This window comes from Macaca fascicularis, chromosome 11 (assembly GCF_037993035.2).
Source record: "Macaca fascicularis isolate 582-1 chromosome 11, T2T-MFA8v1.1".
NCBI classification, from domain to species: domain Eukaryota; kingdom Metazoa; phylum Chordata; class Mammalia; order Primates; family Cercopithecidae; genus Macaca; species Macaca fascicularis.
In genome coordinates, this window is record NC_088385.1 from 95,061,859 (window position 1) to 95,089,367 (window position 27,509).

A 27,509-nucleotide genomic window follows, 5' to 3' on the forward strand; every position below is an offset into this window, starting at 1 on the left:
AATAAAAAATAATATCATGTACAATTTTTTGAAAATATGATAAAATTCAAATGGAGAAAACTCAATATTGACTTGACATTTTATTTTAACAAATATAAAGTACTTTAAAAACAAAATGATATATAAAATAGCTTTATATATTTATAAAAATACCTTTGTTTCTTTGAAGCTCATTTTTCAAATCTTCAATAATAAAAGTATTCTTTTCCATTTCTTTTGTATATTGTTCTACTTGTTCTGTGAGCATCTTAATTTGACTGTCTCGTTCCTGTATACCCTATAAAATATTTTAAAACAATATATATCCCTTCATGAATATTAACCTAAAAAGGTAAGGAAAAAAGTAGGTCTGATTTTTTTCAACAAGACTGTAGAACATACTTTCTTGTGGGTTAAAGTATGCCTTTTACCATTTTGTACACTTTAACTGTAATACACAATGATACACATGATAGGTACACTGCTGTTACTGCAATACTGAAAGATGGATATAAAGGCTAACACTCTGGAAAATAGTATTTCCAGAACTCCCTAATGTTTGTGGCTTTTACAATTCCTTACGTTACTTTCCTCATCCTCCATTCAATTTCATCTTTCTACCATTCTGTATGTTTCTGTTTTGCTCTGTGCTTTCTCTTTTATTCTACTTAGCTTTTTCCCCTTTAGTACTTTATTCAAAAATATTGTCCCCTGTAATTGCTCTTACTCAGCATATACTTTTCAAATCATCTTCTCACTTTTGGACTATAACTACAGCACAAATAATAAAAGTGTGACTTCCTTTTATATGAGTTATTTTCACTAAAAATAAAATAGTCAGCATAATCAAATTATAACCATGCTTTTAGCTTATTTCACATTGTGTAGGATATGTTAGGACTAAGATACAGTAAAATAAACCTTAACAGAGTATTAAATTATTTTAAAATTTCTAAAAGTTTTAAATCATTTCTTGTTAATTTCTAACCAAAACAATATGTGTACTATCCACATAAACATAGAAAAATAAACAACTCTAGTTCTAACTCTAATCTGGACTCCATAAACTTAATTCTAATTTTTTATTGGGACCAGATGGTATAAGAAATTTCAAAAGACATTATTATACAGTTGCTAATACAAGCTGCTAGACTAGGCGCTGATGATATAATAAATAAAAGACATCGTTCAAAGTTCCAACTGTAATAAAACTGGTTGATAAACCAAATTCTGGTAGGATTTTACCTGCTGTAGAGCCATAACATTACTTTTATCAGCATCTAGCTGAGCATTCTTAAGTTTCTCCCTTAGGTTATGTAACATTTGCTGATACTCAATAATTTCATCATCTTTAGAAGACAAAATAAGCTAGAAATAAACAAAATAGAATCTGTTATGCAAAACGAAAGTTAATAAAACATTCTTCATTATCATAAATAATATACACCATTAATAGATTTATGATACAGAAAATAAAAGTTATTTGAAGTGAGAAAGTATGAGCAACTACTGGCATAATCTTTGTCCCTTTTGTATATCTGACCTGAAATTCAAATAGAAAATGATTTTAATATATACACTGAATTTTCTTAATAATTCAATCTTTAAAAATATTTCAACCTTTCAAAACTCATTTATAAACAAGAAGTACTTCCATACAACTGTGAAAAGTTTTATACAAATGATCTTTATGAAGTATGAATTAAAATGCAACTAAGACGCATAAAATATCTTGAATAAATGAAAGAAAAGTTATCTTGTGTTCTTTAGCTAGGAGGACTAAATATCATAAAAAGGTTTATCCTAAATCAATCTATAAAATAATTTATAAATTTAACACATACCCAATAAAAATCCACAAGATATTTTTTAAGAACTGGACAAGCCAGTTCTATAATTTACATTAAATATGTTCATAAAGAATTCTAAAAGCGGAAAAATGATAATGTTTTTAGACATTAAAATATACAAAAGTTAAAACAAGTATACACAGCTGGAAAATAGATAAATCAATTTAATAAAAGAGACTCCAAAATTAAATTCAAATTCAAAAGCAGTATATATAAAAATGAAATTGTATTTCAACAGGAGAAAGATGAAATAATAAATGATGTTTGGACAACAGAGTAGCTCTGTTGCATCCCTATTATACTCCTTACATCAAAATGAATTATATGTTTCAAAGATTTAAATGTAAAAAAAAGGCCAGGCAGAGTCACGGCCTGTAATTTCAGCACTTTGGGAGGCCAAGGCAGGAGGATCACTTGAGGCCAGGGATTCGAGACCAGCCTGGCCAACACAGTGTGACCCCATGTCTACTAAAACTACAAAAATTAGCCGCGCATGGTAGCACATGCCTGTAATCCCAGCTACTCAGGAGGCTGAGGCACAAGAACCACCTGAACCCAGGAGGTGGCATTTGCAGTGAGCTGAGATTGTACCATTGCACTCCAGCCTGAGCAATTGAGTGAGACTCTGTCTCAAAAAAAACAAGATATTAGGAGAAAAGATGAGAAAACAAGTTTATACTCAGAAGCCTTTCTCATTATGACAAATGTCAAAAGTCATTTAAAAATAACAAATTTAACTAAGCATAAAAAGAAATATTTCACAGCAAAAAATGCCATAAAGCAAAAAAAAAAAAAAAAAAAAAGTGACAAACTGGAAGAATGTATTTGCAACATACATGACAATTACACTTGCAGCAATTTATTCCACAGATATACTTGTACATTTGCAAAATAACATATATAAGAATATTAATTAAAACAGTTTCTAACCCCAAAATTGGAAACTTCATAAACTTCACAAATTATCAAATAAACACCTGTATATAAAGAAAAATTACATAGCCTTTAAAAAGAACAGCAATACTACATGTACTGATATAAAATAATTATGAAAAGATATTAAGTCAAACACAGTACAGAATACATATAACATGTTACCATTTACCCCGCCAACATTAAATCTGGTAAAGACAACTGTTTTTTCTAGGGGTTGGTAGACTACGCCCCACAGGTCAAATCTGGCCTCCCACCTGCTTTTGTAAATAAAATTTTACTGGAAAACCACCTTGCTCACTCATTTACATATTGTCTATGATTGCTTTCATGCTATAAACAGAGTTTAGTTATAGCAGAGACCAGGTGGTCTAAAATATTCACTCTCTGGCCCTTTATATAAAGTTTATGGAGGCTTGACTGATTCTATAGGCCTTACTTCCATTGCTACTGCTTTTGTTTAAAATATAGGTTATCTGACCTTTCTAGATGCTAACCAATTCCAAACTGCCAACAAGATTTATGTGAACCCTACTAGAAAGCAAATGACTCTAGAAGTGATAGCTTTTAAAATTAGAATTATTCATTCAGAATAATCTCTGATGTTTTTCAAATATACAAATATCACAATCCCAGCTTCTAATATGGTAAGGCTGACAATTTGGTTAAGGTTGGAGAGTGGTGGTGAGGAAGAAAAGTGTATTTAGAAAAGGCTTCCCAAGTTATTCTGATTCCTTTGCTTATTCTTATTCCCACTGATTAACCTGATATTCAGTTAGAAAAATTAAATTAAACCTGCAACTATTTAACTAATGTATACAAAGTAACTATGAGTTAAGTGAAAAGATTAAAATTACATTTAGAATTATATATTTTAGTTGCCAAATATATTTTGGAGTTAGACTTCTATCAAAAAGTTTAAAGTTCAACTCATTGAAGTGAAAGAAGTCATTCAATAGCAAATGAGCTAGAGATCAAAAAGGACAGTTTTAGAGCTTTTCTAACCAATAAATAAAATAAACTTATGTTTAAAAACCCTAATAAAAATGTTGTAAACCAGTATAAGGCATTAAACAAAAATAAGACTAAAATTTATACCTAAAATACAAAAAGAAAAAGTTATTATGTCAATTAAAAAAATACCTTCCATTCTTCTACTTTTGCATTGACAGCTACCATAATTGGATCATCTTCTTCATTTTTTGCTTTCAGAAGATCTGTAAGCTCCTGTACCTAAAAGACAACAGTTATTTCAAGAGTTGTTTCAAATTGATGTAATATATATTTATACCTGTGCATATTTACACATACATTATATATATAAATATACCTACATACACATACATATTCATACTTATTATATACACATATACACATACATACAGATACATGATATTACATATGCATATTTATCACTGAAGTCATCCTGGAATTATAGGTGACATTTAATAGTTTCTACATCTTATAATTGCATAATTATCTTTCATTACTAGAAAATTTTATTTTTAAACATTATTCTACCTTTTAAACAACTTTAATCCACATAGTGAACAATGTATTGGTTTCTAATATATATATAATGTATTTATTTTAAGATAAAATTAAATGTTATGATCCACAGGATTTTCAAGAGTCTTTTATAGAAAACCCCATAATTATGAGCTGTACATGACTGCTATCTACACATTCATTCAAGCATCATTTATATATCCTAAATTGCAAGAATTAGTGTTTGTGAGGGGACTGGAGAAACACATATGGACAAATATATCAACATGACAACATATTACAGAATTAAAAAGACAGACAAAAATTCACATCGTAGAAAAAGTACTTTCTAGTGTCAAATAAACAGTAATGAGATAACATGAAGTCTGAATAAATAAGTTATTCTAAAAGTAATTCTTACTTGAAGTCGATAATGATCGTTTTCTTTCTTTAACTGATCTATTACATTATCTGTCTGATGTACAATAGCTTTCATTCTATTATATTCATCGGTCATCTTCTCCATTTCCTGTACAGACTCTTCTAAATTTTTTCTCATTTCCTGATTCTGAACTTCAATTTTCTCATTAGCTTCTGTTAAAGTCTAAAAAAGTTAGACACTATAATTAAAAAATAATTTTTAAAAAACTGAAAATTAAACCAAATTAAAATTAAATGCAGCCATAAGTGTCTGCTAGAAAAAAAGAGAATTCTTTATAGAACTTTACTAATTGGCACTGACCAATTAAATCAAATTGAATATCAAGAAAATTGTACATAAGGACCTCATTTGTTCTTAATGACCAAGATAGGCAAATATAAAAAGAATGGCTAAAAAGTTGCTACTTCAAAGATGTAATTTATTTCATGTTTTACAAGTTCATGGTGACAGATTTATACCAAAGAATTTACATGTAGGGCTAAATATTATATTTACATTATAATGAAATTAAAATTTTTAGGAATCATTGCTCTGAACTGACTTCTAGCCATTTTACCTGAATTTCATCAAGATATTGGACAAGCTCATAGTTTTTTTTAGACAACTGTGATCGGTAGTCACTGTCTTCCCCTCTTCTTGATAAAAGTGTTTCTTTTTGTGAATCTATTTGTTTCTGGTAGTCAATAATATCCTGACAAAGTTGTTCATTCTGAAGGTAACCAAACACAACATTCCATTACGAAACTATTCAGAATAACAAAATTATACCCTCTAAATAGTGCTTTCAGAACATATCTTTAAATTCCCAAGATTTCACCACCCTTAAAGCCTCACCTTTTTCTTTAGACGTTTGTTCTACAGAAAAGGACAGGAAAACGGTAATTAGAAATGAGAAAGGCAATACATAATTAAAAATAATAATCAGAAACTAAAGAAAACAAGAAAAATTTAGGAAAACGATGTATATTATTTTGAATGACCAAAGAAAGTAAGAATACTAATTATCTACCAAAACAAAGAATATTTCAATTATGTTAGAAACTTAATTTCTATCAGAATAAACAATGTACAAACATTATTTGGCTCAGTAGAACCAAATGATAATCAGAATTTATAAGATTTCACAAATAAAAAAACATTTTTAAAGCATCTGGGGTAAGAGAAATAAGAATAGAAATTCAGTCATCTATTCAATTTGAAAACGAGCAAAGAATAGCTTATAGAACAAAACAAAAAAAAAACAAGATTTACCCGCATAGACCTGAGATGAAGGTAATACGTAATGGCCTCACATTTTGCTTTGTTTTCTATTTCCCCGAGACAAAGTCATACCATAAAATCAGTTTGAAAACATCAGTTTCTTAGAAGACTCCAGTCCTGGTTACAATATAAATTTATGTAAACTTTTTTAACAAGTACTTTTGTTGAACCACCACAACTACTAAAATTTTTTACCAACCTCTCTTCTTAATTTGCTGTTTTCATTTTCTGCCTCCTCATTTCGAAGAGCCAACTAAAATAGTAAAAAAATAATAATAAGATAAAATTCAGAATTTTCTTTTTTTTTTTTTTTGAGACAAAGTCTCTCTTTGTTGCCTAGGCTAGAGTGCAGTAGTGAGATCTCGGCTCACTGCAACCTCTGCCTCCAGGTTCAAGCAATTCTCCCACCCCAGCCTCCCAAGTAGCTGGAATTACAGGCATGCACCACCATAACTGGTTAATTTTTTTTTTATTTTTAGTAGAGATGGGGTTTCACTGTGTTGGCCAGGTTGGTCTTGAACTCCTGGCCTCAAGTGATCCGCCCGCCTCAGCCTCCCAAAGTGCTAGGATTTCAGACGTGAGCCACTGTGCCTGGCCATCAGCAGTAATTTAATATAAAGCCAGGTATTCAGCTTATCTACTTAAATTTTAAATCCTCTCTAATAAAGTAGAAAATGTTAAAGCTATTAAGGATTTAATATCAACCTAACACATAAATAAATGGTCAAAATTTTCAAAACTTAAGGATTTAAGAAAGATTAAACAGTTTCATTTTAAAGAATTAAAAAGAACACACACACAAACTTTAACCAAAGAATACAGAAACAACTTAATCTGCTCCCCCCAAAAAACCCCTAATAATTTTCTGCCCAACATCTTTATATTTCACTTTTCTATGTCATAACCAGACTATTATTTGCTCTCAGTGAACATAAATTACTTAGAAATAAAAGGCAATACAACACAATGGTTAAAAGAAGCAATCTAAAATCATACTGGCCTAGGTTTATGTCCCTCATCAACCAATTTCTAGTAAAGCATGAATGAGTTACTTAACATCTCTATAACTGAGTTTTCTAATATAAGTTGACATAAGAGTTAAACAAAATGCATACAGAGTTCTCAGCAAAATGATCAGTGAATAGAATAGCAAAAAGTTATAAAGGATTTTCTTATCTACATATAACTGATTTCATTTGTGATTCTTGTTTCTCCAAACAGGCAAACATTATTATAAACATTATGATGCCTTTTTTCACCTATTCTCCAAACCTCATTCCTCTTATGACCTTTCATTTTTCTGGTTCTCCTCTTTATTCAAGGAAATGATAGAATCACAATAGTATACAACAATATTTAAAAGTCTATAATAAAGAACCAAATGTAGTATGTTATCCTTGATGGAACTTTGGATATTGGAGGTGGGGAGACTGAAGGATATTATTGGGCCATTAGAAGAAATCTCATTATGGACTAGATAATGGTGTTGAATCAATATTAAATTTCCTGAGCATGACAATTATATTGTGTTCATTGTAGAACATCTTTCTTTTTCAAATAGACAAGTTGAAATATTTAAGTGCAAAGTATCATATCTGCAATTAGCTCTTAAGCGATTCAGCAAACAATGTGATTGAACAAACAACAGAGAAATATGTGTGTGTGAAAATACTGACAAAAAGATAAAGCAAAGTTGGCACAACATTAACAACTGGTGAATCCATATGAAGGGTATGTGGGTGGTTATTGTTTTTCTTTTTTTTTTTCCCATCAACTTTTATTTTAAGTTCTGGGGTACATGTGTAAGACGTGCAGGTTTGTTACATAGGTAAATGTGTACGATGGTGGTTTGCTGCACAGATCAACCCATCACCTAGGTATTAAGCCCAGCATCCATTAGCTATTCTTCCTCATGTTCTCCCTCCTCCTCACCCCTTGACAGGTCCCAGTGTGTGTTGTTCCTCACCATGTGTCCATGTATTCTCGTTGTTCAGCTTCTACTTATAAGTGAGAACATGCAATGTTTGGTTTTCTGTTCCTGTGTTAGTTTGCTGAGGATAATGCCTTCCACCTCCATCTATGTCCCTGCAAAGGACATGATCTTGTTCCTTTTTTTTTTTTTCTTTGAGACAAAGTCTAGCTTTGTTGCCAAGGCTAGAGTCCAGTGGTGCAATCTCAGCTCACTGCAACCTCTGCATTCTGGTTTCAAGTCATTCTCCTGCCTCAGCCTCCCAAGTAGCTGGGATTGCAGGCATGTAGTACCATGCCAAGTTTGTTTTTTTTTTTTTTCTGTAGAGGCGGGGTTTCACCATACTGGCCAGGCTGGTCTTGAACTCCTGACCTCAAGTGATCTGCCTTGGCCTCCCAAAGTGCTGGGGTTGCAGGCATGAGTCACCATGCCTGACCTCTCATTCCTTTTTGATGGCTGCATAGTATTCTATGATGTATATGTTCCACATTTTCACTATCCAATCTATCATTGATAAGCATTTGGATTGATTCCATGCCTTTCTTATTGTGAATAGTGCTTCAGTGAACATATGTGTGCATGTATCTTTATAAGAAAATGATTTATATTCTTTTGGGTATATACCCAGTAATGGGATTGCTGGGTCAAATGATATTTCTGCTTCTAGATCTTTGAGGAATTGCCACAGTCTTCCACAATGGTTGAACTAATTTATATTACCACCAACAGTGTATTTCTTACAATCTTTATGAAGCTATGACATTTTTCAAAATAAAAAATTTAAAGAAAGTTTACAATAAAACACAAAGTACAATACAAATTTTAGAGGTTTGCCTATCATTATTATTATTCATTGAAAGTTAATAATCCCACTGTGTTCTGAATTGGGAAATTTTTACAAGAAGTCAAGAACTTAATGCTAAAGCATTTAATGCTCTAGATGCTTTTTCCCTTGTCTTCTCAAACGTCACAGTCTGTGTCTCCTTTCCTGAGCTTTTCCTTGAAGCACTCTTCCTGTTTCATTGCTTTATTAGACATTTCTCAGAGATGTGCCTTATAATCACTTGATTTATGAATCACATGATTCATAAATCCTCATCATCTGCTCAGGGTCTCTTGTGAATTCCATATCCACAAATAACCCTTTTTGAATATGCCCAGAAGAACCTCAAACTCAGCATCTACAAAACTGAAATAATCTCAAGCTTTCCAAATTCCTCTTGTGTTCCTCCTTAATGAATGGCACTATCTACCTAGTTAGTGGCCCAGCCCACAAAATTAGGCAGACTTTCCATCCTCCCTCTCCTCCAACAACCAATTACATTCACCACATCCAGTTACATCTACTTCTCTCACACTTGTCTTTCTCAGGCAAATGCCATCATTAGTGCTTCCCTGAATTAACACAAATGTCTCCTTACTAGCCTTGGCCCTTTTCTATCCACTCTCTACAAAGTACAGTAATATAGATCTGATCATGATGTCCTGTGCTCAAAACTCTTCATTGGCTTCTTTCAGGAAAAGAATCAAATTCATCAGGAACTGGCCCTTGCTTATCTCTCCAGAGGATCATAAGAATTAAAACTTGGTAGGCAAGATAGCACAAACTCTTGAGTTAAGACTGTTTTCAAATCCTACCTTTACCATTTATAAGCTGTGCAACCATTGGCAATTACCCTTTCTCTGTCTCCATTTCTTCATCTATATCATGGTAGAAATGACAACTATCTCACATGGTAAGTATCAAATAAGCAATAATGAATTAATGCTTCGGAAGTGCCTGGCACATAGTAAGAACTCTATGAAAGCTATTTTCACTTATATTTCAGTCAAAAAGAATAACTGTAGTTTCCTAAATACTCCATAACATCTCTTACCTCTAGGTCTTAGCAAATGCTGTATCTTCTACCCAGAATGTTCTTTCCTTAACCACCATGTACATCCTCATTCCTCTTACCAGTCTAACTCTATTTCAAATCTCAGTTTACAGATCACATCCTGTGCCTTAAGGCTGATTATGGTATCCCTCTTCAGAGTATGCCAGAACATAACCTTATCTATCTCCCTATCATATTATCACTATGTTATGCTTATTATTGACTATGAATATTCTTGAGAACCAGAACAAAGTTGCCCACTATATCACTAGTAACTAGCACAGTCTCTGGTATGCTGTAAAGACCCAACAAAACTGAATGACTGGTTAAGGGCAAAGAAGTAATTGCCAAAGCAACCCATACCCATATTTCATCTAAAGGAATTGAGCAGCCAAAAAGGAACACAGGTCACATATTGAAGTTTTCTCTGTGTGTGACTATGAATAAAGATAATACTCTAAGATAAAAATGGACAAGGTAGTTCTGATTAGCTAAGGGTATGTGGTATGAATGATGGTAAGTCAACTGATACAGGTCTATATAGAGGAACAAAAGTCCAGAAAACCACAGACATCCCCCTAAGCAATTCTACCAGTGAATATTATAAGCTAGATCCTTTATGACTATTAAAAAATCCACAGGTCTGCTGTGTTTTGCAGAGTTAATTAAACAGATAATACTCTAAGAGCTTGTTCCTAACATTTAAGTGGCATCAATCCATACTGTCTCTACCACATTGTTTCCATAGCTAACTTATATATGATTCTTTAAAATTTTAGAGTAAAATAGATACATTAATGGGGATACTTTTCCTTACAAATCAATTTATGATACATTATCTTAAATAGCATATCATTGTTTTCTTAATGTATGACCCTCAACTTCTGAGAGAACAATGGACAAAATAAAATAAATGGAATATAACACAACAATGACTTAAAGGACACAAAGATGGAAAATGTTTCTGAGTATAAGGGACAGGACAGCTACCACATGTAGGCACCAAATTTTACTAAGTTTACTAACAGCTCAGGTGAAATAAAAAACAAATAAATGTTAAGTAAATAAAACATTAAACAGGAAGTTAAGGTAAAAATAGGAAATTTTCTTCCAGGAAATACAAGTTGATCTGCAAAAAATCTTTTTTCCTAAAACTAAATTCAAGTGAACACTGCAAGAATTACTAGCTTATAACAAGGAATAACATGAAGTAATAAAAACTATGCATTAAAAATGTTATTTTAAAGATGTCATTTATAAACTACTGACATGAACACAACTTTTCAAAAACTATATATACTGTGTGTATATATATATATATCACACATAAAATAAGGTACAACCAAAAACAAGATATTTAATTAACCATTATTGAATATATCATCAAAAGATTCATTTACAAATCTACTAATCATATAAATACACTGAAACAAACAAATATTACTTTTACCCAAAATAAACTATGGCGCTAGAAAGATCACTTCTTTATGAAAATCTGTTGGTTTCTTGATACCAATCTTCCAGAAAAAAGCATTAATTTTAGGTAACAAGTTTGATGTACTGAGAAAAATGTACCTCCGAATATAAATAATTAATCTTCAAGTCATACTCACTAGAAGTATCTGTTACATTATATTTTAAAATTGGTGATGACAAAATGAACAGTGATATAAAATCTTAGAGATAAGTGAACATCATTTTTCAAATATAACATACAATATAAAAATTGATATTGTTACCAATAATAAATAGCCAGGTAACTTGAACAGTGAAGATTCATGGAAAAAAAAGGTGCTTTACTTGCTCATTGACTTTCTTCTCTTTCTCCAACTCTTTTTCTATGTCCTCCAATTCTCTATCTTTTTGTTCTAATTGCTTTGCAAGTTGACGAATTTCATCACGTAAAAACCGAGTATCTCGTCCACCTGCAGACTGCTGAGCCATCTTGAAGTAATAAACCCAAAGTATAAATTAATCCCATTATATTTTGAGGTTCAAATGAGTCAAGAAGCAAATCATTATATTGACTTTAAATATTCCTTATACTTCAGTGCAGATATTTAAAATCATATTAGCTTATTAGCTTAAGAACTTTTTTTTTTTTTTAATTTAACTTACTTAAGCTTTAGGTCACAGCTAATAACTCCTTAAATTTTTCCTGAGCCACCCAGAGCTGCAAAGAACTGACTGTTAATCATTCTGTTGTAACCACTGGGACACAGGTAACCAGACTAAACTGCAAAAGTTCCTGAGCCTCAGGGATCTGGAATCTGAGTACAAACCATCAGAATCTCTGCCCCAGTCAGTGAAGCTGAGTGCCTTAACCTGCCCTTTCTCTCATACCATGCACTATTTAGACGAGCGCTGTCCCATAGGACTTTCTAGCATAATGGACACTCTCTGTGCTGTCCAGTTCAGTAGCCACTCACTACAGGTAGCTACATTTGGGCATTTGAAGTGTGGCTAGTGCAACTGGAGTACAAACCAACAGAATCTCCGCCCCCGTCAGTGAAGCTGAGTGCCTTAACCTGCCCTTTCTCTCATACCATGCACTATTTAGACCAGCGCTGTCCCATAGGACTTTCTAGCATAATGGGCATGCTCTCTGTGCTGTCCAGTTCAGTAGCCACTCACTACATGTAGCTACCTTTGGGCATTTGAAGTGTGGCTACTGCAACTGAAGAACTAAATTCTTCATTTTAATTTTAACCAATGTAAATATAAATAGCTACAAGTGGTTAGTGCTAGTGCTACCATATTAAACAGCTCAGGTTTTGGTTACCTTTAAGATTTGTAAATTAAATCAATTTTACCTCACAGTCTTGTTAATTTAGGTCATGGCCCAGAACATCACATCATTTGGTCATCTAACGTGTCTCACATTCATTTCTTCACCATGTAGTTCTGTTATTCCTCTGCACTAACCAAACTGTTCTTACTCTTTCTCTCCTTCAAAAAGTACTCCATTGTGCTCTCTTAAGTTCTCTTCCAAGATACATTAATATTTCACAACCTCAGATGCTTTACTGAATCCTCCTTTCCATCTTGGCTTAGCTGCAATTTGGATCCTTCAAGATACTAATGCTCTTGAAACTCTTTCAATTGGAAGGTGCTCATTCTTTCAGATCCCATATACATTAGGGTCAGGAGAAGGTGTTGGTACTTCTAGGTTTACCCAACCCTGCAACTTCAGGTGATCATTCCTATCATTCCTCCATCATCCTATGAAAACTTCAGCTGCTTTCTCACAAGATGTCCTGCTCTCCATCTTTACTTACTCATGGTAGAAGCAAGCCACGAACTTCCCAATAACTCCGCAAAATGCATTGGGAATTTAAGCATGTGGCCCGCAGACGTCTATCAAATGTACACCTAAGCAATCTCCACATAACTTTTGTTCTAATCTATTTTTTTCTTGTTTCTTGAATTCACTATAGTTTCTCACTCCCACACCTACATCAGATCCTTGTCCAGCCAGAACATTCTTTCAATTATTCCCACTATGCCTATCCTTTGACCTCACAGGACACTCTAATCCCTTGACTTCTCCCTCTCTATCTCTACCCTTCTGCCCACCCAACCCCAATCTTGACTTTCTTATCCATTCAGTTAAGACTTCACAATCATCGCTTCAACCACTTTCCTACCAATATCTTCAACTGTACCCTCCTATTCTATAGCAGCTGCCTAGCTAAAGACTAACACAGAATTGATCCAACTCCATAATTCATGTAGTAAGTATTTATTCAAAGTGCTTGGCATCTTCCCAGGAGCTGGATATATAATCAAAAAACAATAGGTAATCCAAGTTCAGAGAGTTAACAAGTAAAAGAATCAGGACTAGAACTCAAATCTGTCTGCCTCCAGATCCCCAACTCTCCAGTCCTTTCTCCAATGGATTTCAAATTTTATCTAATTTCATTAAAATGTGACCACACCATTTCCCACTCTTTTAAACAGATGATGTCATCACCACCCTCTCAACTTCCAGGCATTATGCCTACAAACATAAAAGCTTCTATACACATTCACTCTTCCTCCCCTCATCCATTCTTCCTCCTCTCCTAACACAAAGGAAAAGGGTATTCCTCCTTTCAAAGGCTGATCCATTTGCATTACATTCCTACCTTCTCAGAAGTCTCTATGTATTTTGTTCCTCAACAATATATTCATATTTTAGCCCTCAGCTTTGTCAAAAATTACTTCTATAACACCCTTTGGTAATTATTCCTCAAATGCCCACCCACCCTCCACCTCAGTTACTAGTAATCTTTCTGTATAATTCCCAAGACTGTAAGCTCCATTCAGCAGTTAACTGCTTTTTATTTTGTTCACAACCGTATGCTCAATCCTTAGTACAATATATATATAGCACATAATAGGCATGTAGAACATATACTGAATAAACAAATAACCATGATTACAATCATCCTTATCATTTTTCCAGCCAATAATAATTTTAAAATTTGAAAACAATTCAAAATAAAATTAATGACAATTACATCCTAGGGAACACAAAAAGACATACCTCCAGTTCATTTTCCAGTTTCATTACTTTAGTTTTTAATTGATTTTCTATTAAAAAAAAAAAAAAGACAAATGTTTTAATTGATTAGTTACCACAGAACAAACTTTTACATAAATTTTAATAACAAAATTAATTCTTTTAAAAGAGTCCATCATGATTATAAGGTAACAAAAAGTATTATACGGCAGATCCATAAAACAGGAGTCTAGAAATATGTATTATTAAATAAATGTTATATATTAAAAATAAATTGAATATATACAGTTTATAGAATTTAATTTTCTACAGCTTAATGAACAAATGGAACTCATTATTTAATAACATAATAAACTTTTTCCAAGGTGCTTACCAAATTTTGCTTGTTCTTCTCCAGCTTTTTCTACTTCCTCCAAAGCCAGCTCTACTTCTTGAGCTTTCATCTAAACATTTAAAAAAAGTTTATTTCAATATGCCTTTAAACTGGAATGTAAGCACTGAAAATAAAAATTTTGTTTTATTAAGCTCATTAGTGCCAGCAATGGCTGGCACATGGAGACTTTCAGTAAATATTTGTTGAATAAATAAATAATTTTTTCTCTCCTTTTTTTTCGCTTTTGAAATAGGGCCTCACTTTGTCACCCAGGCTGGAGTGCAGTGGCACAATCTCAGCTTACTGCAACCTCTGCCTCCTGGGCTCAAGCAATCTTCCCATCTCAGTCTCCTGAGTAGCTGGGACTACAGGTGCATGCCATTATGCTCGGCGTGCCATCATGCTCGGCATGCCATCATGCTTGGTGTGCCATCATGCTCAGCAAATTTTTTCGTAGAGGCAAGGTCTCACTATATTATCCAGGCTGGTCTCCAACTCCCAGCCTCAGGCAATCCTCCTGCCTTGGCCTCCCAAAGTGCTGGGATTATAGACGTGAGCCACCATGCCAGGCAATTTTCTTACTTAAGACGACAATTTCTAGATTTTTAATAGCATGAAACATTTTTGATTCTCCCTTTTACCTCAAGTCCTCAAGTCTTATATCCAGTAAAGCAACATATCTCTTTGTAATGTTTTTCCACTACTTTTTTTCTGTTCCAATTGCTATTATTCTAATGCATAATTTCAGGTTTAAACTCCTCTATAATGTGATGTTTGCAAAGCTCCGATTTCCTTCAGTTTGTCCTATATAATAGACTCAGTTTTGCCTTCCTAAGGCCTATTTTTGTACCTATCAACTGTGGTTCGAAAACCTTCATTGCCTTCTCAATTGCTGACAGCATAAAATACACCTTTAATGACCTCAAGAACCTATCTCAAAGTACCTACCCAAGATTTGTTTTCTCTACAGCCTGCTACAAACTTGCTGCACCGCATTTCCTCAAATGTAAAGAATAAACATATTTCCTATCCTCAATATTTATTTATGGTAACCAACAGCTCTAGAATTCCCTTACTATCTTACCACTGCATTACCTTCCACTTACCTAAAACTACTCCTCAGTATTCATCCTCTGTGAAGTCTTCTGACACCTCTTGGATCACTTCCCCTCTTAACAAATCCCTATAGCAGTCATTGTCTGCATTTGTCATTTGGACCTCAGGATATATTTCCTTATGTTATTTTTCAACATACTCATTCTATTTCCCCTACATACCCTTTTAGAAACTTTAAGTAGAAACTAGCAATGTTTTACACACTAAAATACTTAATCTACATTTAAATATATTGCACTTTTGAGGGGTGATGTAGATATTACCAAGTATTTTCACAAAGATTACTTTATATAAGAACAGATTTTTATAGTTCCTCTAATAGCCAAACCTATCGTTAAAACCTACTACATACAAACCTTCATTAGTGACTGAGTAATTCTGAAAAGGTGTATCACATTTTCTTGCTTTTCACTTTTTAGCTCATTTACTTCCACCTAAGTAAACAGAAAAGCAACTGTTTTATATTTTATAACCTTTAAGCAAAATATAAGAACTCTTCCAGATTGTGACAATTAATAGTTGTTTCTGGAAAAAAAATTCATATTTTATTAATAATCATAAGTTAATGTATATATCTATTATTATTGACCAAGTAAGCACCTTGGATAAGGAAATCAATAAATTATCTGCCAGTTCTTCTTGACGGGGCAGGTCATCTGGGTCAACTTTCATTATTTCTTTCCAGTTTATATTAGGTGGCATCTTGAATTCTTTCACTGTGCTCCACCTCTGTAACAAAACAGGTGGATATTAGCATTTTCAAGGTACACAGCATTATTGGTTTTCTAATAGCCTACATTTTTTGCAGATTATTTCATTATAACTTTCTTATGTTAGCAAAGAACTATGCCTTAGCCACAAAACAGACAAGTGGGCAAAATAGCCTTGATCAAAAATAGCAGTCGGCACAAACTGTCAGAGAGTGTACCGGCTAAATAAAATGTGACGGCTTCCTTGCTAACACTAATCTAAGTTAGGACTAAGATTTCTGGGTCCCTTCCTCCACACCGCCTACCCACAACGCGCGCGAACACCCTAATCTTGGCAAGCGCGAGGGTCTGTGGAAGGCTGACAATGATCCTTGATTTGGAGAAGCAGAATTGGGGCTGGAAAAAAAAAAGCAGAAATTAACAATTGGAATGAGTGAAGTTGTGCGGCGGAAACCGGAACCGAAGTAAGGCAGGATTACGGACCCGAGGCTGGAAGGGACGGGGTAGCTGCGCTGCGGCACACGGGCCCTGAGGCTAAAGAACCTGAGCGTGGAGTGACTCGCTGATCCTGCTTACAGGGATCCACCCACCTACACCAAGCCTGGCAACCAGCGGAGGTCCCTCACTACCACAACCACCAAGCTGGACAGATCCCTATCGCGGTTCCACGCGGACTCTGGGTCCAGCCAAATGGTCCCCAAGGAAGCCAAAGCGGCAGCGGCTGCTAAGCGACACCATCCCTAACTCCGCCGGGGCCAGAAGAAGATCCCGGATGCAAAGAGAGCCTACAATTCACGACCGTGGGTGATGCTTTACGTTTAGATTCTCCGCCGGAGTCCCAGGACTCGGTGTTCAGGATGATGAGAAGGCGTGGAACGAGGACTCCAAATCCCAGAGTGCAGATGTGCCTGAGGTTTGTGCATGCTGGGAACTGAAGTCCCTGAGAAGAGGAGGTAAGGCGCTCCCGGCGTGCAACGCGGAAGGCTGCGACGGTACCGGGGCGGCGGGGAAGGACCGAGAGGCGGGAGGCGCAGTGGCTGAGGCGCGTACGAGCTGGTGGCCTGAACGAGGTAGACCATGACTGTGGCTTTAGTGGCGTCACTCGCTGGGCCGCTCTTCATGAGGTTTTCCTAAGCCATCCCCTGGCGGAACCGCTTCCAGGTGAGGTCGAGCTGTGGGTCAGCGTATTAGGAGGAGTTGAGGGCAGCAGTCTGGGTTAGAGAAGCTTCTGCTATTGGGGCCGTAGGGCCTGGCCCCATTCTGAAAAAGTGGAAACACCCTGCCTTCTCTTCAGGCGTTTGTAGGCGGCGTCCAGGGTAGTGCCTTCTGTAAGAAGGAAAAAACAAAAAGTTTTAGCCTTGTTTAGTATCAGAATCTGTCTTGGTAGAGTGAGAGCCGCGCAGCCGTGATCCTCGTTTGGGGGCGAGCGAAGAATTGACAAGAGGTCTCGGCATCCTCTGACCCCGCCAGCCTTACCTGTAGCACCATTCCCTTCGCAGATGGTGGGACTTGATGGTTGTGGAGCTAGTATAAAGGGAAGGCTCTAGAGAGGAGAGGTTAGTGCTTGTCCGGGCCACTGCCGGGGGTGGAGAGAGAAGGTACCCGAGGACTCACCTGTACTATTGTCACTTGCTTGGTTACCTAGGGTGTCCTTCCATGAAAGCGCCGTCTCTGGTGTTTACCACGCTTACTTGTGCAAGTTTTGCTCATCTGCTCATAGCCATACTGGAGTGCGATACACCTCTAACTAACTTTCCTAAGAAGCTGTAGATTTAAATCTAAATGACATTTCCAACTATCTGTACCAGTGCTTCTCATCTTTCTTTTTTTTTTTTTTTTAACGCTGCTTTAAAAAAAAATTTACTATACTTGATGGTAAATTTTCCTTTCGAAAATAAGTAATGAATTTCTTTTTAAACTCCCAATTTGGGTAAAATAAATAGCTCAGTACAAAATAAAAATATACTGGTTTTGTGAGATAAATTTTAAAGACATTAGTTAGATTTATAGGAATGACAATTTTACTACTTTTCTGAAAGATTTTATGCCAAATACTATTCATTATCTTGTTTATTCTTCCTTACAATCCAGCGAAATAGGTGCTTACGTTGTCCTCATTTTCCATCTAAGTTAAGAAACTGAGGTTTGGAGAAGCTAAGTACTCTAACTTAAATAGTGTGATTGAACACAGATCTCTCTGGCTGGAGGACGTATTCTTAACTTCTATACACCTCCTCAGACATTCTGGGAAACCAGTATTTGTGAAGTGCTTGTGCCTCAATCTTGCTGTTTTTATTAAATGTTATATTTTAATTTTGTACGTGTTTACTCAATTAATTTGAATTAAATATTCTTCATGTTCAGTGTTCTTAATTCATAATTTAACATGAGATGGTGTTTCTGGAAAGGGGTTCTGATCCAGACCCCAGGAGAGGGCTCTTGTATCTTGTCAAGAAAGAACTGGAGGTGCACACACCCCCATTGGAGGTGCTAGACTAAGGATTCTTATAGTTATTTCTTGATTATATGATAAACAAGGGGTGGGTTATTCATGAGTTTTCTGGGAAGAGGGTAGGCAATTCCTAGATCTGAGTGTTCCTCCCCTTTTTAGACCATATAGAGTAACTTCTTCACATTGCCATGGCATCTGTAAACTGTCATAGCGCTGGTGGGAGTGTCTTTTAGGATGCTAATGCATTATAATTAGTGTATAATGAGCAGTGAGAACTACCAGACGTCTCACCTTTCTCGCCATCTTGGTTTTGATGGGATTTGGCTGGCTTCTTTACTGCATGCTGTTTTATCAGCAAAGTTTTTATGACCTATATCTTGTGCCGACCTCCTATCTCATCCTGTGACTTAGAATGACTGATATCCTGAGAATGCAGCCCAGTAGTTCTCACCTTTATTTTACCCAGCCCCTATTCAAGATGGAGTTGTTCTGGTTCAAATACCTCTGACAATGGTAGGAATGAAATTTAATAGTTATTGAGCACATGTTATGTCATACGCTATGCTTACTACTGCGTGTTTATTTTCATAATAGAAATCTGTTTACTGTAACACCTTGTTTTTCTTATTGTTTTTTCATTCATTACAACTTATTTTTATGTATTCACTTATAAGTTTTGTTTTGGTTATCTGTATTACTCTTTCCTGCCCTTACTGTCACCACCGTCTTGCTGACATTCATAAACTCAAGGTGCCTGGTCTCTAATGGTAAATTTTATTTTGATTTTTCAGAAGCAAGAACAAGTTCATAGAAGTTAAGTAATAATTGATGAAGCTAAGATTGTAACCTAGATCTCAGTGACAATTGTAACTAAAAGCAAAATCTTACCTAAATTTTATTCTTTAACTCATTCTAACAATATTTTTTATCTTGTTCCCTGTGCTAGGCATTGGGGATACAGCAGTGAACAAGTCAGCTCTGTTGAACAAGTCAACTAAGTTTGAATGCATTGTAGTCTGTTTGTACCTAACTGTGAATCAGGAAATTTAACTCAAGTTCTAGTTAAGTAACTCACTGTGTATTTTTGAGGAAAATTACCAGAAGTCTATTATTTTTCATCAGATTTTCTGCATCTGTCAGTTTTCATCAAGAGATGGGACTTATGTGACAATTTTGTAAGTGGCCTTGTTGTAAGAACACTTGTCTGAAGCTGCCTTCTTTCTGCCCTAGGCTTTTGTGATCAGTTTTATCTGACCAAAATCACTTAATGAGAAAGCCTCACCTTTTATAATAGCTTACTTTTGTTCTCAGTAGCAATGAATTTATATTCCTTAGATGTTACTTCTAGTTCATTTTTGCTGACTTACCAAGAAAAGTCATAGTAGCTTACTTCTCCAATCTCTAAAACAAAGCATGGCTGTTTTATATTCATTGTGTATCCTAAACATTTTGTTTTGCCTTATTTTCATGGCAAATTAAGCCATGGTTAATGACTTAATTCACACTGACTCCCTACTAATCTTTCCAGTTTCCTCATGTTGAAGGAAGACAAGTGTCTGCTTGCTGTGCACTTCAGATAAGGTGAACATAAAGTAGCTACCTGTGGAGATATTTAACATTTTATTTGTAGCTGTCTGCTTAAGAACAAAAGGAGAGGCAGTTTCTTGCATGACTCAGCTTTTACCCTAATTTTTTCTTTAGGCATAATGAATTGGGATCCCAAGTTTTATTTTCCTTTCACATTTCCAATTGCACTTGGATTTTGTGCACGTATATAGTAACACCCCATTTTTGTAAGCAAACAGAAATCAGTCATCCCATCCACTTAAACTGCATCTGTGAGTCTGCTTCTGTGCCTAGGAAAATTAGAAGTTCTCACAACTAACAAGAATAATGTGTTACATGTTTACAATAATGGCCCCCAGTGAGTCATGTCCCCCTCGATCTATGCCTTTGTGTAAATCTCTTCCTTCCCTGCAACTCTACTTTGCAGGTGACTCTTGAAAGTAACCTGAGATGACACCACAACTGAGCTCATAATATGCTCTCTCTCCCTTTCTCTCATACTACGCTCCCTTAGGGAATATTAACACTTCTGTTATCTTGGCCCTTTTATAACTTCTTCCCCGTTGATTCAGGATGTACCTTGCTTAAATGATAATTTTTAAAATATGCATTAAATAGAGCCTTATAAAGAGCTTGTACATTGATCCTTGCCCGCCTATTGTCCTGAGATCATCATTTAAGAAGCCCAAGCTAAGCTATTAGAGAATGTGATAATAAGTAGCAGAGACTAGCTTTCAAAGCTGAGAAATCTACCCTTTAAAAGCCATCCAGCCCTAATCAAGCCACTGGATAACTATAAGCACATGAGTGACCCCAGGCACAACTAAAGAAGAATATATACATACCTATATGTTTAGATATATATATATCAAATAAAGATATATCAAAGAATTGAATTATTTTGAATGTATTCATTTTTAAGTACTTCAGATGCCTAACTTAAGGAAAACTTTCTTAATACTTGAACTGATTAAATTTAGGAAATAAAACTAAAAACTATAGCAAATCTCAAGTTCTTACAAAAATTCCAATTCTATTTGTGTATTTAGCTAAATTATTATGCTTTTCAACTGTAGTTGTGAATCCAGAAATTACATAGTAGTTTAATGTTTATTATGTTTAATATGTTTCTTATACATATTATTATATATTTTTAAAATTATAGTGATACAGCTAATATATCAAAGTCTCCAGGATGACAGATTCTCTTAAAGGTTGCAATTACTCTAAAAAATCAGATGCATAATTTAATATTTTTATTATGCATATTATATATTTTTAATATTTTTAATTATTTAATTTATTTTAAATTATTTTAATGTATTTAACAATAATTTAATAGCTAATGTATCAAAGTCTCCAGGATGCTAGATTATCTTAAACATTGCAAGTATTCTAAAAATTAGATACATACGTTGTTCCCAAGTATAACTTTAAAGTATTGAAACCACAGGTTTAATTTACTTTTTTCTTCTATTAGTTTTAAACTTTCCTGTAGTTAGAACATTTAACCAAACAACAGTTTGTCACCCCAAGTGAATTGATGTTACCAAACCAGTGGCCTGAGATTATTTATGGGAAGAGAGATTTCTGACCTGTACACAAAACTTCATTTTTACCTACCCAAAGATAGATATCCTGAGTTGTTCCATTTGGTTTTTCTAAATTATAACATGTCTATATAGCTGTCTTATATTGGATCCCATTTCCTGATTTCTGTATCTTTGTTTTTTAATATACTGCTACATTTTAGTAGTGTACCTTTTCCCCGAGTTTCTTGAAAAGGAACATCAGAGGTAAATTTTTTGAGACCTTTAGTGACTTAGGTTTTTATTCTGCTTTCCCATGTGGGAAATTTAGGTTTATGAATATAGAATTAGTTTAGAAATCAATATTCCTCAGAAGTTTGAAACATTGCTCTTTTTTTGTTTTGGAAGGGAATTTTTTGTTTTGTTTTGTTTCTAGCTTACAGCATTTTGGGTGAAAAAAAAAATGATTTTTGATTCCTGATTCTTACTCTGGAACCTTTTTTATTTCCAGAAGCTTTTAGAATCCTAACTGTTCGCAGTGTTGCAAAGTTTTATGGAATTTTGTGCCCAATAGAAAAGGGATGGAGGGTCTCAACCTAAAATATATGGACAGACTTTTTTTAACTTAACCTTTATTTTCAATATGCTGCCTTTTCCCTGTTATCAGAGACCCTATGTTTTAAATAATCCACAGAGGAAATATCCAGTTTTCTGCCTCGGAATAGGAGAGAAGGTTACTTGGCTGTATCCAGTAAGAGAGGGGGCTGACATAGTGTCCCTGTTATCAGAGACCCTATGTTTTACAGAGGAAATCTCCATTCTTCTTCCTTGGAATAGGAGAGAAGTTTACTTGGCTTTATCTAGTAAGAGAGGGGGCTAAGTTTTAACAGGTGATTAGCTTATGCTTCTTAGAAGTGGATGGCATTTTAGCTGAGCTTTTCTCTGGAGAATTAATATGCAATTACTTACCTACCTACTAAAATTAAACTTACTTGGAATAAATATGTTCCTTATTTTATCTTTATGATTTTTTTTCCAGTTTTTGTCCAGAAGTGCTTATAGAAAAGATGGCTGATATTAACCTAAAAGAAATAACCTTAATAGTAGGTGTGGTTACTGCCTGCTATTGGAACAGCCTCTTTTGTGGTTTTGTTTTTGATGATGTTTCAGCAATACTGGATAACAAAGACTTGCATCCATCTACACCTTTAAAAACTTTATTTCAAAATGACTTCTGGGGAACCCCTATGTCTGAGGTAAGTATTTATATATTACTTGTACATGTCTCAGATTTTGAAATATTCTGGTATTTTATTACTTCTAATTTTTTATCAACGTTATCATCACAGCAATTACAGATTTTTAACCCTAAAATTGTTATATGAAATGTAACATGTTTGTAATAAATTGAATAGGAAGCTGAGGATGAGGTTATCTTCTTTAGAGCAATACTTGATTATATCTTTGCCTGTGTACCTTGGCGCCTGCTTTTTTTTTTCTTTTTTTTTTTTAACTTTTATTTTAGATAGAGGGCTACATGTATAGGTTTGTCACGTGGGTATATTGCGTTATGCTGATGTTTGGGGTACCGATCTGTCACCCAGACAGTGAATATAGTACCCAATAGATAGTTTTGGCTTAACTTCTTAAAAATAATATATATTTATGTGAAAACCAAATGTATAGGGAGAGTAATAAGTGTAATACATGCCTATTTCTTGCTAATTGACTTTATTTCTCTTTTTTCTGTATTATGAGTAAGGCAAAAGAGATGTGATATATTTTAACATTTTAAAATACAGCAACTTCAATATAAATAGATAAGACTTTAAGGGTAAAAATAGTAAGTACACATATTGCCAATTTCTCTTGCGGAAAAAGTGGTTATTACAAATTTTGAATCTTTGTCCTATCTCTTACATAATAGTAATTTAGGTTATATATTGAGAACCTGAAAGTTTAGTTCAATAGTTTAATATTTTATTCATCCATATGTCCATATGGTTCATTTTTATGAGGGTATTTTTACTGTTTTGAAGGTCACTCACTGTTAAACTGTTTGGGATTAAATCCTTATCAGCTTGATATCATATAGAATGGATTCTAATTTTAGTTATGTCACATACTAGCTGTGTGAAATGCGTGAGAATACATCTTTCAGATGGAAAGTCATTTTCCTGATCTGTAAAAGAGGATAATTCCTTTCCAAAATAAAAAAGAGAGTAATGCTTCAAATTTCTGACGGATATTGATTGCTAAACTAAAATTCTATATTAATAAACCTAAATTTCCCAGGTGGGAAAGTAGAATAAAAATATAAGTCATTTAAGTCTCAAGTAATAAGTAAAGTACTTTATCTACAGTACCTGGAACATACATATTGAATAAATTGTTGAAACATAACATGTAACTCTCGGCAATGTTAACGATATGTTTCTCGGTCATTGTGGCCTCTTTCCCCATTCCCCAAATTTGGAAGGCTCTCAAGGTTAGGGATGGAATCTTTCATTCCTCTGATCACAAGCACATATACTTATTTTGTCTTATTTAGTAAGAAGACTTTATTTATTTGCCTTTTTGTTCTCACCCAATTCTAGCTTTTGAAAAAAAATCTTTTGATAATAAGGAGGAAAATATGGCCCTATTATACATTATTCTAGACAGCTTGTCGTCCTCTATACCTACCTTTGATCTCCAGAGACCCTCAGAACTATGTGTCCATTCCCTCAATTTATACTAGTATCTGTTATGATTTTAGTCATAATGTTGAGGTTTTGAATTGATAGTTTAGCTGGCCATATTAAATGGTCTTATTGTCTAGATTAGGCTATTCTCGTATTGCTATAAAGAAATACCTGAGACAGAGTAATTTATAAGAAAAGAGGTTTTATTGGCTCACAGTTCTACCGGCTGTACAAGAAGCATAGCAGCATCTGCCTCTGGGGAGGCCTCAAGAAGCTTCCAGTCGTGACGGAAGGGGAAGCGGGAGCAGGCACTTCACATAGCAAAAGCAGGAACAAGAGGAGCAAGGTGGGAGATGCTACACAGTTTTGAACAGCCATATCTCACAAGAACTCATTATAGCTAATATAGTACGAAGTGGGGTGGTGCTAAACCATTCATAGGAAATCCACCCCAATAATCTAATCATTTCCCATCAGGCCCCACTTCCAATACTGGGGATTACATTTTTATATAATATTTGGGCAGGGACACACACATATCGCATACCATGGTGTCAGTGATCCCTGATTTTCTCAGCTGTGTAGATTGAAAATTTGATTTTGTTCAGAAAGCCCATAAGCAGACGGACTAACAAGAAGACTCATAATATGTTCTGACAGAATGGATGAACAAACTAGAATAACAGTTTATTAAGAGTGAAGAGTGTAGTTTCCTTGTATTTTCTAATGGGCATATTCTCTCCCTGAAGGTAATTGTGACACTAGGAAAAAATTATTCTGGGTAGTTCTTAGGTGTCATAGATTTCGTGATAAGCCTGGAATTATCATATTCAAAGATCTAAACGTTGATATCATCAAGTAATGATAGCCTAGAAGATACGTGTCCACGTGTATCTTACACGAATTTTTGTGCCAATGTAGGTCTTAAGAACACATTTTGGGCTTAGGACATTCTCCTAAGCCATATGAATACTGCCATATTAGGGGTCTTTGGATTCCTGTGAACCTCTCAGTGTTTAGATTATCTCTTTAGTAGGCTTATGCTATAGATATGTGCTACTCTATTTATTGATAGTTCATTGGATCCCAACCCTGACTGCCATATTAGAATTTGCCTGGGGCATTTAAAGAATGAAAACATATTACCAAGGCTCTGTCCAAACCTGTTATTTCAGATAATCTCAGAGTGGGATGTAGGTATCAATATTTTTGTCTTATTTTGTATGTGTGTGTGTTTAGTTGTTGTTTTATGTGCAGGTGAGGGTGGGGCTTTTTGTTTAAGTCATCCAGTTGATTCTTTGGTATAGCCGTGGCTGAGAGCCAGGGGACTGTAATGAGCCACCTTCCTCTGGCATTTGGCCTATAAAGTAGCTTGTGCTAAGGTAACTTCTGCAAATATTTTATCTCGTTATGATTTTGCCATCCCTCTATTGAGATTCACATTAACAGGGAACTGTTAGCTTATTCGTTCATTATACTGTTGTATATTTTTGTTGCCAACTAATATCATGAGTAATTTTTTTAAAGAAAAAATTATTAAATTATTGAAGTATTAAAGTATACCCGAAAGTAATAATGATTTGAATTGTTTTTTCTGTAATGGCCCTAGGTGTTTTCATAAAGTAAACTTGATACCTAATGGACTGATGATTTGTCACAGTGGAATCTGAAATAGATCCGTAATGAGTTATGTGAATAATTGGTTATGTTAATAATTGGTCTGTTAGTTGGTCATCACCTATAGTATATATATGTCTAATAGACCTAACTGAACAATTGTGTATATTGCAATTCAAAATACATATTCCCTTCTACTTTCTGAGTTCATCCTTTCATCTGGAATATATGTTCCTTTGTAGCCACAGTGACATTTCAGGTACTCAAAGGGTTTCTAGAGTCCTTTTCTACTTTCTGGTACAAATCATATCAGTTCAATACAGTGCCTTAAAAATAGCTTTATATGCTTGAGATGAAATTTGAAGGATGTAAAGGAATTAGTCAAGCAGGAAAGAACGTTTTAAGTAGATAGTACATCATGGAGTATATAGTCGGTACAGAGATACTAAAATGTTCCTAATTTCAAAATGTGATTTATTGTTTGTGTTTCCTAATGTTCCCTAGTAAGGATGAACAGGCTTAAGTCTACTCGTGTGCCAGAAAGTTACAGCAAAATACGATAGGAAGTAGAAGAGCAAAGAAGCTGAATATGGATGCCTATATTAGTCTGTTTTGCATTACTATAAAGGAATACCTGGTAATTTTTAAGGAAAGATGTTTATTTGGCACATGGATCTGCACACTATGGCAAGCATGGCAACAGTATCTTCTTGGTTTCTAGTGAGGCCTTGAAAGTTTTATTCCCTGTAGAAGGTGAAGGGGAAGCAGGTGTATCACATGGTGAGAGAGGGAGCAAGAGAGAGGGGAGGAGGTTCCAGGCTCTTTTAAGCAACCAGCTCTCACATGAACTCATTACAGTGGGGAAGACACCAAACCATTCATTAAGGACCCACCCCCAGTGACCCAGACATCTCCCACCAGGCCCAACCTTCAACATTTCAACCTCCTCATATTTCAGCATGAGATTTGGAGGGGACAAACATCCAAACTATGCCAATGCCCTTTGTATAAAACTACAAAAAAAAAGCATGATTAATATTTTATATATATTTGAACTGTGTGTTTTATTCTTAAATCTGGTTTGGTTTTGTGTTAGGGAAAGAAGTATTTCTGATTAAATGTAACTTATAATTTAAAAAGAAAGTCAGTACTTCACATGA

The 27,509-nt window shown here is 34.6% G+C and overlaps 2 protein-coding genes across 10 annotated transcripts in view; one reads left to right on the top strand and one right to left on the bottom strand.

Moving 5' to 3' along the window:
* Positions 1-17,266, bottom strand: part of CEP290 (centrosomal protein 290) — a 95,465-nt gene extending 78,199 nt beyond the window's left edge. For 3 of the 4 annotated variants that reach the window (XM_005571825.5, XM_045365678.3, XM_065524643.2), the window contains exons 1-13: positions 17,092-17,266; positions 16,392-16,520; positions 16,148-16,225; positions 14,676-14,745; positions 14,327-14,373; positions 11,599-11,742; positions 6,152-6,205; positions 5,527-5,547; positions 5,249-5,401; positions 4,672-4,854; positions 3,906-3,995; positions 1,225-1,347; positions 154-277 (exon numbers count right to left, since the gene is read on the bottom strand). In XM_005571825.5, the coding sequence (XP_005571882.3) occupies positions 154-277; positions 1,225-1,347; positions 3,906-3,995; positions 4,672-4,854; positions 5,249-5,401; positions 5,527-5,547; positions 6,152-6,205; positions 11,599-11,742; positions 14,327-14,373; positions 14,676-14,745; positions 16,148-16,225; positions 16,392-16,493 (1,189 nt within the window). In that variant the 5' untranslated portion in view covers positions 16,494-16,520; positions 17,092-17,266. Of the gene's footprint in view, positions 1-153; positions 278-1,224; positions 1,348-3,905; positions 3,996-4,671; positions 4,855-5,248; positions 5,402-5,526; positions 5,548-6,151; positions 6,206-11,598; positions 11,743-14,326; positions 14,374-14,675; positions 14,746-16,147; positions 16,226-16,391; positions 16,521-16,806; positions 17,058-17,091 lie in introns of those variants that run through there. The other variant, XM_065524644.2, reaches the window with a different exon arrangement.
* The window catches only part of TMTC3 (transmembrane O-mannosyltransferase targeting cadherins 3), a 55,025-nt gene continuing 44,344 nt past the window's right edge, over positions 16,829-27,509 (top strand). For 3 of the 6 annotated variants that reach the window (XR_012420475.1, XM_074007501.1, XM_005571817.5), the window contains exons 1-2: positions 17,483-17,662; positions 23,088-23,304. Coding sequence is in view for 2 of the 6 variants with exons in the window: in XM_005571817.5 (XP_005571874.3) it covers positions 23,116-23,304 (189 nt within the window). In the remaining 4 variants the exon portion in view is untranslated. Of the gene's footprint in view, positions 17,455-17,482; positions 17,663-23,087; positions 23,305-27,509 lie in introns of those variants that run through there. The other 3 variants (XR_012420474.1, XM_045365681.3, XM_074007502.1) reach the window with 2 other exon arrangements.